Source organism: Protopterus annectens, chromosome 11.part0 (assembly GCF_019279795.1).
Source record: "Protopterus annectens isolate FY-2018-M chromosome 11.part0, PAN1.0, whole genome shotgun sequence".
In the NCBI taxonomy this organism is placed as follows: Eukaryota; Metazoa; Chordata; order Ceratodontiformes; family Protopteridae; genus Protopterus; species Protopterus annectens.
The window spans coordinates 817,053,518-817,069,738 of record NC_056745.1 but is presented as its reverse complement, the minus strand read 5'-3'; the positions used below and the strand labels follow the sequence as shown (position 1 = coordinate 817,069,738).

The window sequence follows — 16,221 nt, the reverse complement described above, 5'->3', positions numbered from 1 at the left end:
AACTTTAGCTCTCATATTTTAGTGGCCAGAGTTAGGAATAGGTAACTGGACTGATATCTCCTGGTTGTTATATACATCTAACTAATCTTAGGTGACACTCAAATACGTTTAGTACAGTGTGCATTACCATGTAGCAGTTTTACAGCAAAGTACTGCCACTTATCGTACCTCACAATTTGCAAATGTGTACATTTCATGCTAGAAAATAATAAACTATCAGTAGTACTGCATAGAATATGATATTTATGAAAGTGTCTTCATTTACTGCATAGAATATGATATTTAGGAAAGTGTCTTCTTTTCATTAAAAACATTATTTTTCCTTTATTTCAGAGAGATAGAGACTGCAATCTTCTTGGTAGGCACCAAGCAGGATTTGTGTCACATACGAGAAGTTGAACATGAAGAAGGGAAGAAGTTGGCAGCAGAAAATCAGTGTCTATTTTACGAACTGTCTGCAGCAGAACAGTATCAACAGGTTGTAATGCTGTTTACCCAGATTTTGCAGAGTACCAGCACTAACATTAAGCTCAAGGAGAAGAGAAGACCTAGTGGTTCAAAGTCAATGGCCAAGTTAATAAACAATGTGTTTGGGAAGAGGAGGAAGTCTGTATAGAATAATGACAGACTAAATGTTTGCCTTGATATATTTTCCTGTGCTGTGAGTGCACATTGCTGTATATTACTCGTAAGTTAATATGGGTCTGTGGTATGACACAGAAACCTGAGTCACTCACATTGTTTTAAAATGGTGAGAGGCAGATTATCTTTTTTGAGCTAGTACTCACTTGTAGTGTTGCTCAATAAGATTTGCAGCAAATGCTGTAAAGGTAATTGATAAGGTTAGAAGATGTAGCCCGCTACTATTATTACAATGTGCCAAAATACCTACTTCCTGAGGTATGAACTGCACGGGAGAAAATATAGTAGTTCATTGGGACAGCTTTTCATTTTGATTGCGAGATCTACAGAGCAATCAGAATGGGAGAAGTTTACAGGAACCCTATGGGCTCAAAAGTTTTTTTTTTTTGTAGCTTTCTTCTGGCAAATCCAAAGGGTTACAGAGTAGGTAAAGTCTTTATTTTCTAAAAGTAACAGCTCTGTGATATCTATTTATGGATGTCATATTTATTGTAAACCTATAGTAGGTCTGCCAGAGTTCTGGCTAAGGATGCAGTAATCACACATATGTCATAGTCCATTAAAAGATTTGTGTCTTTTTTAAAGTGAAATATTGTGGAAAATATATTAAGTTCATAGTTATACTTCCAAAAGCTTTACATGTCCATAGCTGATACTAAAGACAGTTTGCAGAAAACTCACTGTTAACCTCAGTAAAGGTGTTTGATCTAGCAGATCAAGTCACAACAATACAAGTAAAATGATAAGCTGACATAGGTAAGCATTACATTTACTTTATGTAAACAATTCTGTTTCCTTTCATAATGCATATGCATTCTTTTGTGAACAATTCATTCAGTATTTTCTTCACAGCTGTGATTGTGCTGTCCATAAAATCCTACAGCATTAGCATCTGGCTATAATATAATGCCAGCTGTAAAGCTGATATTCGTTGTAATTTATATACTTTAGTGGAATATGAATTTTACAAAGACCAAAACCAGTTCTACTTTTAGTATAATAGACTATAATATTTGGGTATAATAGTTTAATAGTAAGGCTTATATTATAAGCAGACCCTTATTTGGACAGTATGCCCCAGACAAGAAGATTAAGCAGTCATACATTTTAGTAGAGAATACTGGCAAATGTCAACCTTTTTTAAGGATACATGGCATTCATAACGATGCCGAAGTTTAGGAAGAGCAGTACAATCGGTATCCCAATGTACCTTCTGGGAGTTTCAATTTATTATGCTGTTCGTTTAGCTGAGTTTCATCTGGATCAACAAATCCCTGTGTTTTAGCAATAAATAAAATATAATTTTCTGTGATAATTTCATTGAGAAGCTTAACCATAATATAATATAATAAAACACTGTGATTTATGTTTCATCAAATGTAGAAAAGAGTATATGTTCATACAGCTGTTATAATGTGAAGGGGTATGGGAAAAGGAAACAAAGGCCCTCTTGTTATTTTAAAGGTAATGCAATCTATAGTACATCATTTAGCAGATGGCTTATATTCCCCAAACAAGAAAGATTGCACTGATCAGGAATATGTTTTGTTTTATTTTTCTATAAAATGGTATGTTTGTAAGATAATGCAAAAAAGTGCAATTTTTTATATTTATGTGCAGATATATTTTGTAAACAAAAGTGTTACTTATTTTCTTCATTTCTAATATCAGAATATGGAAACAAAGTGGTCACTGTAAATATGAAGCACATCTATTTATTTGTATTTTTGTAACAGTATATAATCATATATATGAAGTAATAAAAATATTTTTCATCAAACTCTAGATCTTTTTTTAGTATGCTACATGTCATTCTTTTACATTTTCTGCTATCTTCTTGCAATGTTATACCGTTCATCTAAAAACATATGATGTATGATTATTTACAGTAATGATTAAAACTAAAATGTATCAAGGAAATAAAATAAGGCCGGATATGGTAACTGGGCTTGTAGAACTAAAATTCTATAAGTTAAGTTACAGAGAACCCAGCCCTGGGAATTAATTAAAGGGACTAACACAAGCTGTACAGCTCACATAGAAAAACCCCGCTCCCACATCTGACAACTTGTGATTCAGAGATATGTTAGCCATGAGGAGGTAAGACCTCCTTATCAGCTAATCTACACATTTCAGCATCACATTTACTACTGCAATGTGCAATTAATTGCTGAGCAGCACATTGTGGTAGTAAATGCTGCTTCTATAGGCAATGGCATCCCACACCAAAGTCACTGTCCCACATATACAAGTAAAAAAAGGAGGAACACATACATATACACAAACCACAGTCCCCATACCTGACCTTGACCTGTCTGCATTCCCAGTCTTCCACCCCCAGCCCTGATCCACATAACAGCTGAAATGTCATTACAGCATATATCTAGTAAACCTTAGTGGCGCTTGTGCCCCCCCCCACAAATCTATGTCATACTGCAAGTGCTGTTATGGCACAGGCCTGATGACTAGTGTCACCCCCCCTCAATCCTGATAGTGATGTTGGTTCCATTATGGCACAAAACTTTAATGTTTCCCCACCCTAATCCCCACAGTGATGTCAAGCATGTTAGAGCACTTAAGTATAATGTTTCCCTGGTATCAAGTGAACCTCTCACTTTCAATCCCTGAATTACTGAAAGTGCCATTAAGGCACTTACATTTAGAATAACCCCTGCTGTTCAGAGTTTCCCCCAACCCCATTCCTCATACTGAAGTCAATGCATTAAGCCACTTAAGTTGAATATATTCCTGCAGTGTAGTGCCCCCCCACTCCAGTTCCCATAGCATGGTTATAGTAGGTAGATGAACACGGCCTTTTGGCTGTGTTCAATATTGAGATATGGTGGGGATAGCCACGCTTGTCGCTCTTCTTATGTGCATTAAGATGTTGAGGCTTGGGTGTTCATTTAAGTAGTTTATTGTATACAAATACATCAGGATGGATGGAAGGAACATTAAACTTAAACAAACTATCTGACTGACTACATACCTGAATGCTCACACTCTGGCTGCTCACTCAAAATGGCAGTCTTGCTTGTGCACGCTCAGTACTTATACGCATGTGCTGACTCACTGGAAAGCTTCTTAAAGGTGTATCACACACACTAATCTACATCCTCCCTCTTTACTGAGCTATCTCATATATACAAGTACATTTCAATAGGTATGCAATTATACAGACACTAAGAAATAAAAACAACAGTCATGTCCAGGTTGCCGTGTATCTAAAAGTTGGTTTTGAGATGCGTCCTGATCTCGTGACATAATAGTTAGGACTGGGTTTATCAACAGGGACAGTCATAGGGAATATTCTGCTTGAGGAGTTTCAGAGATTTTCTCAGCAATGTGGATTGTTGATGGAATGCCCTCTGGAACAGAAACATTGGACAAGTCACTCTGCGAACTAGAGTCTTTGTCACAGGCAAGATGCTGTAACAGTGGTTTGGACACTGGTAACAAATGCTTCTGATTTCATCTGAATTCCACTCCTTGTGATTCCACAATGTATGATCTCTGCTCTTGACACAAACTTTTCACTGATCTGATGTAATCAAAACCTTTTGACGTTTGCAGCCTCACTATCTCCCATTTTTGTAATGAACTGAGTGGTTTTCTGGTTTTATCAAAGTAAGACTTCTAGGACAAATACTTTTTCAACAGTTGGGCTTTTACTGCTTTGTTGTTTTTAGCACATGGAACCAATAAATTACTGATGATTAGTAATGTGGTTCTGGTTTGTCTTGACATAAGTCTCTCGGCAGGTGAACCAAGGTGTTTGTCACAAGGAATGTTTCTGAGATTTAACAAGTTGAGAAAAACATTGGTATTGTCACGTCTGGATTTCTCTAACAGCTGTTTTGCGCTTTGAGCTTCACATTCAGCCAAGCCATTTGAGGGTATTCATGACTACTTATAATATGAACAAAGTCCCACTCTTCTGCAAAGTTCTTGAACTGCTGACTAGTAAACTGTGCACCATTGTCAGAAATAACTCTGTGTTTGATCTAACGTGTACAGAAAAATGACGCTTCAACTTGGTAATGATAGTACTGGAAGTTAGCTTGGGAAGTAGGTTAATCTCAAACCAATTTGAATAAGAGCCTACTAACACCAAATAATGTTGACCATTCCACTCAAAGATATCTGTGATACTGTCAACCAAGGTAGTTTAGGAATTTGGCTTAACTGAAGTGTTTTTTTTTTTTGTTGATGCGACTTTGTACTATTACATACTGAACAAGATGCAAGTACTTTCTCAATATCTCTTAACATAGAAGGACAAAATACTAGACCTCTCACCCTCCTTTTGGTAGAATCAGTTCCTAGGTGGCCATGATGCAAGATCTTAATATACTCTTGTTGCAATGACTTTGGAACAATCAGGACCTTTCATGATGATACCATTGTCTGACAAAATCTCATCTCTATATGAAAAATATGGTTGAACTTCTACTGGTAAACAAGATAGCTTTGAAGGCCATCCTCGACTGGTAAAGAGGTTTAGCTTCTGGAGGATTTGATCTGAAGCTATGTACGTTTTGAGCTCATCAAGACATGTGCAAGAAACATTTCTCACTTCCATGACCTCGGAATCAAGTTGCTCATAGTTATGCTGTTCTGTGTTTTTCTGGGTGATCTGGATAAAGTATCAGCAAGAAAAAGAAGTTTGCCTTTTGTGTAAACAAGACTGAAATTGTACTTCTGCAATTTGAGCATCATATGTTGCAGTCTAGCTGGAGCTGTATGCATAGGCTTTCTCAAAATAATAACTAGAGGTTGGTGGTCAATTTCGATCTAGATAGGTCAACCATAAATATAACCATGGAACTACAAACATGCAAACACAATTGCCAAGAGCTCTTTCTTAATCTGGGCATACTGCATCTCAGTTTGGGTAAGAGATCTCAATGCATAGGCTACTGATCTACCCCCTTGAGACTGCACCTAGACCAAATTTAGAAGCATCACAGGAAAGAGTAACTGGTTTGTGAACATCATAGTAGTTGAGAGTTGGTGGGTTGGCAATTTCCTGTTTCAGGATATCAAATACCCTTTGGCGCTGTTCTGACCATGGCCAAATTACATCTTTGCATGTTAGCTTTCTGACCACTGCTGAAAGTTGGCATGCCTAGATAGTTAACCATGCCAAGAAAACATTGTAGGGCTTCGACATTGTCTGGAGCTGGCATCTTGAGAATTGCTGTTTGCTTGGAAGGATCTGGTCGTAAACCTGAACTGGCAAATAAGTGACCAACATAAATAACTTCTCGTAGCCTGAATTTGCACTTCTGAGGATTTAGCTTAAGATTCACTTCATGTGCTCTTTCCAGAACTTTCATGAGGTTTCTGTCATGATCAGCTTCACCATTGCCTCCCACTAGAATATCATCTACTATAATGGAACTCCTGCAAATCACGCCAGTCACTTAAAGGTATATATTTATTCCGTTAGCGCTTTCATGCATACAATCAATGCACTTCTTCAGACGGCCATATGCAAAAACAATTTTCATTATATACCCACACCCATCAATACATTGTTAATTACTTAACCAATTAATCAAACAATTAGTACATTAAGGAACCATAAACCTTAAAATATGATATGTATAAATACATAACCATTAACTTCTTTGTTAATAATAAATAACATACCATACTTTAAAACCAAACATTATTAATGAAACTATTTTATAAAAGTATTTTATAAAGTCATTTTATAAAAATAATATCACATTTATCTCTCCAAAGCTCTTAACTTCAACAAACACTTCACAGAACACATTTCATTTATACCAGGGTAGACATAAGCTTCGGTTTTAAATTGCCATAAAAGCTCTTGCTCCTCAAGTTTAAGGTGCCAAGGACCACCCCTAGGATTTATATGTACCTTTTGTACTACATTAAACCAGAAACTGTGGTCTGGAAACTCTAAAATATGCTTAGCTAGTGCATTTGTAGGTGTACCTTTTGAAATGGCATATATATGCTCATATATCCTTTGTTTTAATTGACGTTCTGTTTTCCCTAAATAGAAAACAGAACAACATTTACATGTGGATAAATAAACCACTCCAGATGTCTCACAATTGTACTTTTCCTTGCAATAATATTTTTGCCCTTTTATTTCAAAGGTAGAACCTGTTTTTATATATTTGCAGTACCTACAGCATCCACATTTGAACATACCTTTGTTTGGCTTGTAATTATTAGCAGATGATTCAAATAAATTCTTAAGGGACGGTGCTTTCTTGTATACCAGGACAGGTTTAGAACCTAAAGTTGATTGTGAACTAGAACTATTAGAAAATAAAGACCAATTATTAACCAATATTTTCCTAACTTGTAATGTCAAATCATTAAATTGAGTTAGAAAACTAACTTTATAGTTAGTTCTAGGTTCCTGACGTGTGAAAATTTCTTCGCCATTATAGTCCTGTTCCAACATTAAAAAATTGTTCGGTGTATTCCTAACTACTAACAAAGGACCCAATTGACCTGTCTGTCTTTTGGAAGTCACTTCATCTATAATAGAATGTATTAATCGCTTAGGATAACCTCTATTTACAAACATTTTAAATAATGTATTACATTCTTTTAAAAACAGCTGGTCCGTGCTACACATACGTGATGCACGGACAACTTGGCCTTTGATAACACCTCTTTTCTGATAAAAAGGGTGAAAGCTGCTGAAATGTAAAAAAGAATTACTATAGAATGGCTTCCTATATATGCTGGTATCAAACTTATTATTTACAACATCCTTACTAATAAAAATGTCCAAATAGTTAATAGCTGATTCTTCATATAAATATGTAAATTTTAAAAAAGAAGAAAATGAAGACATTACATCCACCAAAGCCTTTGCTTCAGATTCACTACCTTTAATTATCATAAAGATATCATCTTGGTACCGGGTATACCAGATAACCATCCTCTTGTAAAGGACATGTTGAAATAAGAAATTATGCTCCCAAAAGGCCATTACGCTGTTTGCAAAGCTCCCCCCACATGGGGAGCCCATTGCTACACCATTTTTTTGCAAATATATTTGTTTCTTAAACATAAAGAAATTATTGCTCAAAACAATCTCCAATAAATTGATAATTAAATCTATATCAGTACCAATTACATGTTTACTGATCAAAAAGTCTCTAACCCACTCTAACCCCAAATCATGGGGTATTGATGTATAAAGATCCTTAACATCCGCTGTTAAAAATCTTAAATCAGGTTCAAACTCAATATTATTAAGATGTTTAAGGACAAACCAAGAATCATGACATATTTGGTCCTCAGTTTTTAGTACTTCCTTTAGCCTGTTATCCACCCATTTTGCACAAGCATATGTTATAGACTGTCTACCATCTATAATGGGCCTAAAAGGGGGATTATTCATGTTTTTATGTAACTTTGGTATACCAAAAATTACAGGCAATAAAGGTGATGGCATAGTTAAATAATGATAAATTTCTTGAGAAATGCTACCCTCTATAAACATTTCACTTAACATATCTTTAATTTTCTTATAAGACTGATTCAATTCATTAATAGACACTTCTTCATAATCATCAGAACGAAGCATTTCAATCATTCTATTCTCATAATCCTCACTGTCCATCAATATTGCACCTCCGCCCTTATCGGGCTTCATGACACGCACACCTGAGCATTTAACCATTGTTATAAAGTCATTTTCATTTTCATTTATCTTATATTTTGACTTTTCATCTCTATATAAAGCTCTAATATGCATATCAGTTATTTTTTCAAATAACGCTATGTTAGGATCTAAAGGTGGATTATAGAGACTTGAAACATACTCAGAATTCATGATTGTTGTACAATTGTTAAAAATATATTGAAAATTTAACTTGCGTGTATATAGCCTTAAATCACATAGCACTTTAGCTAAATCAGGTTTTGGCCTAGGCACAAAGTTAAAACCTTTGGCCAAAAAGTCCACAAATTCCTGTGTTGGTACAAAAGAAAGGGAAAAATTGTATAAATTAAAGTCACCAGATGAGGAAGAACTAATATTCATAGCGCAGGGTACAAATTCAAAATTTACCTCTTGCACTTGTAATATTTGCGTTTGAACTGGGGACGTTTGTTCCATTTGGAATTCTTCTTCACTGCATTCGCGTAGGTAGACTGAAAACCCTGATGATTCTGAGGGGTTTCATTTAAAGAGTCGTTAGGTTGAACAATATGTTGATTTTTGTTCTGGATCCTTTCACTACGTCTAACTTGCTGGACTCCGTCCGATGCTGCTGATCCGGCTGAAACGGAAACCATTTCTTCATGACGCTCCGTAGAGTTTCCGTTACCATTGGTAACCGAAATGCTTCTGTTGCGATTGGTTGGAGGATCGGGATAGGCAGTACCTTGCGCATAAGCTGCCTTATCCCTATTAATTTTAAGCCTCTTTGTCTCAATGATTTTATTTAATAAAATATCAATACTGGAGAAAATTCTCCTGTAATCGTATTCATACCTTGGAAAATCAACATCGGCATGAATATCTTTGTCCAAATTGTCAAGTTGACGTTTCAAAACCTCCATTTGTTTATTATATTCATTAACAAGTAGCTCTAAGAAATCTATACCTTGCTTGTTAAATAACTGTATCAGATTTTTATGCATTTCAGAGTCTTTCTGCACGCCAGAAGGATATTTCCACTGGCGTAAGCCTTTGGGGACTATCTTCAATTTAATACATTCCTGAAAATAAAGGATTTCAAGCTGTAATTTTTTGTATTTCAGCAAGTCAACGTCGAAAGTTTTAAGTCTTTGTACTATAGTGTTAATATTAGGACAGTCCGCGTTAGGCAGATGATCCATTTGGCCACCAGTAAAGCAATTAAGTGGTGTATTTAAAAACTCGGTAAGACCGATTACTCGGTTATTTGAAATGTTAAAGTTAACATGATTATTGTCCAAGATACTGTTGTTATCCATTCTGGCAGAGGTTGAATTAGATAGGTCGATGCCAAACAAGTCACCAGAACAAAAGTTGTCTAAATTATCTAGTCCAGAATGACTGTTGTTACAAACTGGTACAGGGCGATGAATTGCTCCTGTACGTGGACGAACCACACCATTGCTGATACTGCTATTACCGTTGTTACTGTTAGAAGTGTTCTGACTCAAAACCTGTTGAGCCAGAATGTCAACCCGACGGGTTAACTGTTCTATAAGAGCTGTTAGATTTCCGATAGCTTGCATCTCCTGGCTGGAAGCACCGGATGATCCAAGCCCTCTGTTGGTTCCAGGGCTATTAGAAAAAAGCGACTGCGATTGCAGAGTATCATTAGACTCAGTCATGATACTAAAAAACACAAAAAAGAAACCAAAACTTGTAAAAAATAAAAAATGAAACTCCTGCAAATCACGCCAGTCACTTAAAGGTATATATTTATTCCGTTAGCGCTTTCATGCATACAATCAATGCACTTCTTCAGACGGCCATATGCAAAAACAATTTTCATTATATACCCACACCCATCAATACATTGTTAATTACTTAACCAATTAATCAAACAATTAGTACATTAAGGAACCATAAACCTTAAAATATGATATGTATAAATACATAACCATTAACTTCTTTGTTAATAATAAATAACATACCATACTTTAAAACCAAACATTATTAATGAAACTATTTTATAAAAGTATTTTATAAAGTCATTTTATAAAAATAATATCACATTTATCTCTCCAAAGCTCTTAACTTCAACAAACACTTCACAGAACACATTTCATTTATACCAGGGTAGACATAAGCTTCGGTTTTAAATTGCCATAAAAGCTCTTGCTCCTCAAGTTTAAGGTGCCAAGGACCACCCCTAGGATTTATATGTACCTTTTGTACTACATTAAACCAGAAACTGTGGTCTGGAAACTCTAAAATATGCTTAGCTAGTGCATTTGTAGGTGTACCTTTTGAAATGGCATATATATGCTCATATATCCTTTGTTTTAATTGACGTTCTGTTTTCCCTAAATAGAAAACAGAACAAAATTTACATGTGGCTAAGTAAACCACTCCAGATGTCTCACAATTGTACTTTTCCTTGCAATAATATTTTTGCCCTTTTATTTCAAAGGTAGAACCTGTTTTTATTTAAAATAGTTTAATTAATAATGTTTGGTTTTAAAGTATGGTATGTTATTTATTATTAACAAAGAAGTTAATGGTTATGTATTTATACATATCATATTTTAAGGTTTATGGTCCCTTAATGTACTAATTGTTTGATTAATTGGTTAAGTAATTAACAATGTATTGATGGGTGTGGGTATATAATGAAAATTGTTTTTGCATATGGCCGTCTGAAGAAGTGCATTGATTGTATGCATGAAAGCGCTAACGGAATAAATATATACCTTTAAGTGACTGGCGTGATTTGCAGGAGTTTCATTTTTTATTTTTTACAAGTTTTGGTTTCTTTTTTGTATCTACTATAATGGCACATGGATAGCCTGAAAACATTTGCTCCATTGCATGCTGAATGACTTCACTGGCAGAATTTATTCCAAATGACATTCTCAGAAATCTGTATTTTCCAAATGGTGTACTAAATGTGGTTAACAATGAAGATTTTTGGTCAGGCAAAATTTGCCAAAAGGAACTCTTAGCATCTAAGACAGAAAAAACAGTGGCATTTGGCACAAGGGTGGCAACCTTTCTGACTGTGTGCATTGGATGATGAAGTCTTTTTAATGCTTTGTTCAGATCTCTTGGATCAATACATATTCTGATATCATCTGCACTTTTCTTATGAGGTACTGCCACAGAGGATACCCATTCAGTTGGCTCTTCTACTGGATAAATTACTCCTCTGCCATGGAGGATACCCATTCGGTTGGTTTTTCTACTGGATAAATTACTCCTAGCTGCACCATTTTGTTTAGCTTGGCTTTGACTCTGCTCTGCATAGCTACTGGAACTTTCTGTGCTGGTCTGATAACTGGGTTGACCTCTGGGTCTAACTTCATAGTGTTCACAACTGGTAGTTTACCTAGTTTGTCTGCAAAAATATCAGCATATTCAGAAAAAATAGTTTGGGGAAAATTTGAACTGTTGTCATTTAGGCTTACATGCTGAACTTCTTTATTAAATGAAAACAGTCCCATTTTCAAACTGTCTCTGAGGCCTAATAATGACTGCACATGTCTCTTGACTCTGAGAAATTGCAAGTCATAGCTGTTCCCAGCAGAGTAACACGAAAGCACTACTGAGCCTTCTGTCTGAATCTCTTCACCACCAGAAGCAGCAAGCTTCACACACTTTGTTAAATCAAGTTGTTCCGCAGCTTTTACTCTAGCAAACATTTCTGCTGACATAACATTGTACTTTGAGCCAGTATCTACTTTGACCTCTGCAGGACTCCCATTAATCCAAACAGTACAATAGATTTCATTCTTTGCCCACAAATGTACTGCATTAACTATTTCACCAAGCACAGACAAACAATCAACATAAAAAGTAGGGTTGCAGCTTTCTAATTGATTTACTTGCCTCTAGGAATGCCCTCTTTTAATAAAAGAACGTGCCTTATTTGATTTACAAAACCTTTTGAAATGATTCTACTTATTTCAAGAATAACACCGCTGACCAAAAACTAAGCACTTTTCTCATTTGGATTCATGATTACCACAACAATTATGACAGTTGACTATGAAGCTGGATGGGGGCACATGTTTTGACTTTTCTGACTCACCCTTATGCTTCACTGAGCATGCTCTGGAATTTGCTGGAAAGACTCAATGTTTCCTGGGACTGTTACAGGACCTACAATAGCTGCCATATGCTTGGCATGTTTCTTTTAACCAAGTGCTGCATACTAGCAACATGAGCTTTGTCACAGTGTCTTCCAATGCTATTCTCATTTGTAAGCATGTTTGTTTGTCTTTATGTAAGCTCATATATTTTACAAATCTCAGTGGCCTTATTTAACATTAAATTACTGTCTTGAAGCAAAATCTTTCTCACTGTGTCATTATTAATACTGCACACAAGTCTGTCTTTTATCAACTTAATTCTCAGATCACAAAATCTTCACCTTTTAGCCTTGAAAAATAAGGCTGTTATATATGCTACAAAAGTTTCAACAGGCTTTTGATCCCTTGTGTAAAATAAGTGCCTTTCCATTGCAATATTCATTTGGGAGTTACACATTTCTCTAACTTTACATTTTAAGCACTCGGGGTCTTGCCTTGTTTTAGCTGGTACCACTATATGGCAGTCTTCCCCCTCCCTGCAAGCACAGTAGGTGCATACAGAAATGAATGTCTCTTTTAACGGCCTCTGAACCAGCTAAATTAAGCAGAATAAATGCTTTTCTACATGTATCTTTGTCAGAAAAAGCAGGCTGTATAAAAATATTGTATTCCTGCTCAAGCACTCTTTAATTTTCTGCAGTATTGTTATCAAGCACAAGCAATGCTGGTCTGCGAAATCCTTCTGCCATGGCCACAGATTATAGTAAAATACAATGTAAAATGGCCCTTGTAATTATGTACATTCACACGCACAAGGTACTTGTGATAATATTCAAGTGCACAATAAGCCCTTTGAAATATTGTACTCTGTGAAATATGCCTTGAAATAACTGTACTTTATGAAATATTTTTTGAAACGACTTTACTTTGCTAAATAACTGCATTGTAATAATGCATACACTTGCAAACACTTTGCACACTTCAGATACTTTGAATAGCTTTAGTTAATATGAAAAAGTAGCACAGCAAAAAATGCAGTCATTTCCCCTTTTTTTGTGCATTTGTGCATTTTATGCAATTCGGATATTGTTTCAAACATTTTTGTAATTATTTTGAATATTTTTATCAATATGTTGCAGTTTCAGACATTTCATTTAATATGACATTTGTTTTGAGCATTCTGAGTGTTTTGTTTTATATTTGTAGCAAAATAAATAATTTAAGCAAGTTTTAGTACCTGAAATTGTTTCTGACCTGTTTTGCGAGTTGTTTGAGAAGTAGGGATGATCCACTCTTGTCATTTTCCCTTTTTTTGTATGTTTCATGCAATTCGGATATTGTTTCAAACATTTTTGTAATTATTTTGAATATTTTTATCAATATGTCGCAGTTTCAGACATTTCGTTTATTAAGACATTCGTTTTGAGCATTCTGAGTGTTTTGTTTTATATTTGTAGCAAGAGAAATGATCCACTCTTGTATATTCCTCCAACTTTAACCGGTTGCCTCATGGATGTAACTTTGGATCCTATTCTGATATCATGTCACTCTTCTTATGTGATCTTGAGGCTTGGGTGTTCATTAAAGTAGTTTGTTGTATACAAATACATCAGGATAGACGGCAGGAACATTAAAATTAAATAAGCTATCTTACTAACTGAAGGCTACATACTTGCATGCTCACACATTGGCTGCTCACTCAAAATGGCACGCTTGCTTGCACGTGCTTAGTACTTATAGAGATTTGCTGACTCACTGGAAAGCTTCTTAAAGGTATATCACACACACTAATCAACAATGCTGATCTATACAGCTGAATCATTTGACATGTAGATGTCTTCTTGGAGTTGGTCCTAGAGAGACAGCACCTGGTTAAATAGCATATACCTCTCCCCCAGACTGGCCCATTAGTATTCAGCAAGGCCAGCCTTACACTGTGCAGAAGGACTTTATTCTAGAGCACTGTACAGCACCGTGATAGGATGATTGCGGAATAACAAAAAGCTACTGTAATGTATACACAGAGGTGTACACATTGTGGTATATTCCTTAATCCCCCCTTCTTCACCATAACTCATTTCTTATTCAGTAATCATTCTATAAATTTTCACTACATATATATATTTTTACACATACACACACATATATATATATATATATATATATATATATATATATATATATATATATATATATGTGTGTGTGTGTGTGTGTGTGTGTGTGTGTATGTGGGTCTACTTTGACCCATCAGAATAACACTTCAGTGAAACTGAGTTTCGCTAGTCCAGTTTCACGAAAGTGCATTTCTCTGTAAATGCATTTTTGCAAAGCTAGAGTTCATTGAGATTGTTGCTGGAGATCGCGGTACAGTGGGTCTAAGGAATTTTCCCTTTTCCTCTCTATAGTGCGATCTTGGAGTTAGTATATATTAGTAGCGGGGTGTGGAGGGTGGAGAAATGCACTTTCGTGAAACTGGACTAGTGAAACTGAGTTTCACTGAAGTGTTAGTGTGGTTGACATATACAGACGGTCAACATATGTGCAGGATCAATAGTCCTAGGATAGGGGACATCCCCTTTCCCCAGGGACTGTGTGAGCTTAGAGTTAGTATATATAATTAAAAGGGGTTGTGAGAACTGCAAGGAGGCTTAACCCTTCTGCAAAAAGAAGGTTATTTCCTTTTGCATACTACAGGGACAAGCATGCACAGTTGTCAATATGTTTTTATCAAGGTGAGTTTGTCAATTTCCTTGGCTCAACTAGTTTGAGTATATGATGAAAACAAGCCAAACGATGTAAAACAGTCCCCAAAAACAGATGCAGCAAACTCCAAATGCTAAACAAACTTGCCCTTGATGGAAGGTAGCTGGGTAAATCAGCAACACAGCAGATCAAATAAAACAAATCTTCCAATTTATTGTACAAAAATAAAAGTGAGCGCTTTTGCAGTGACAACCACTGCTTCATCAGACATTTTCTACAAGCCACATCCACACATAAATACTGTTTGAAATTCAAGGAGACCAATCCTATTGGTGTAACAGCTAACTAAACTTAACTGCGTCCAGAGATAAAGTGCTTTTTAAAGTAACAGTACACCAATACATTATAGCATGGTCCTATTAGCAAGTCAGTAAAATACAAAATATATAAAAATACATCCCTACAGATAAATACCCTTATCATGATTAGTGTGCATGTGGCTATTTTAATTTCCTAGACTTAATGGCTGGCTTCAGGGGCACATTATCATTAGGACCTCATCCTCTGTGTGCCCCTAGTCTTAGAATCCACTTCACTTTAAGATTCTCTGTTGAATTTACCAAATCTCAGAGCCTAGCACTGATGTTTTGTACTTGCAGGATTTGAAACATGAAAGAATGTTCTTTGCCATTAGCCAAAGTTTGTCTTTAGGGAAGTAGTTTTATATATTTTGTATTTTACTGACTTGCTAATAGGACCACGCTATAATGTATTGGTGTACTGTTGCTTTAAAAAGCACTTTATCTCTGGATGCAATTAAGTTTAATTAATTGTTACACCAATAGTATTGGTCTCCTTGGATTTCAAACAGTATTTATGTGTGAATGTTGCTGGTAGAAAATGTCTGATGAAGCAGTGGTTGTCACTGCGAAAGTGCTCACTTTTATTCTTGTACAATAAATTGTAAGATTTGTTTTATTTGGTCTGCTGTGTTGCTGATTTACCCGGCTACCTTCCATCAATGGCAAGTTTGTTTAGCATTTGTAGTGTATATATATATATATATATTTATATATATATATATATATATATATATATATATATATATATATATATATTTTTTTATATATGTATATATATATATAT

The 16,221-nt window shown here is 35.4% G+C and overlaps 1 protein-coding gene across 1 annotated transcript in view; it reads left to right on the top strand.

The window, feature by feature from the left end:
* RERGL (RERG like) overlaps positions 1–2,372 on the top strand; it is a 6,973-nt gene extending 4,601 nt beyond the window's left edge. Inside the window, exon 5 of the mRNA XM_044088226.1 lies at positions 334–2,372. Within this exon, the coding sequence (XP_043944161.1) occupies positions 334–616 (283 nt within the window). The 3' untranslated portion in view covers positions 617–2,372. The remainder of the gene's footprint in view (positions 1–333) is intronic.
* The last annotated feature ends 13,849 nt before the right edge of the window (positions 2,373–16,221 follow it).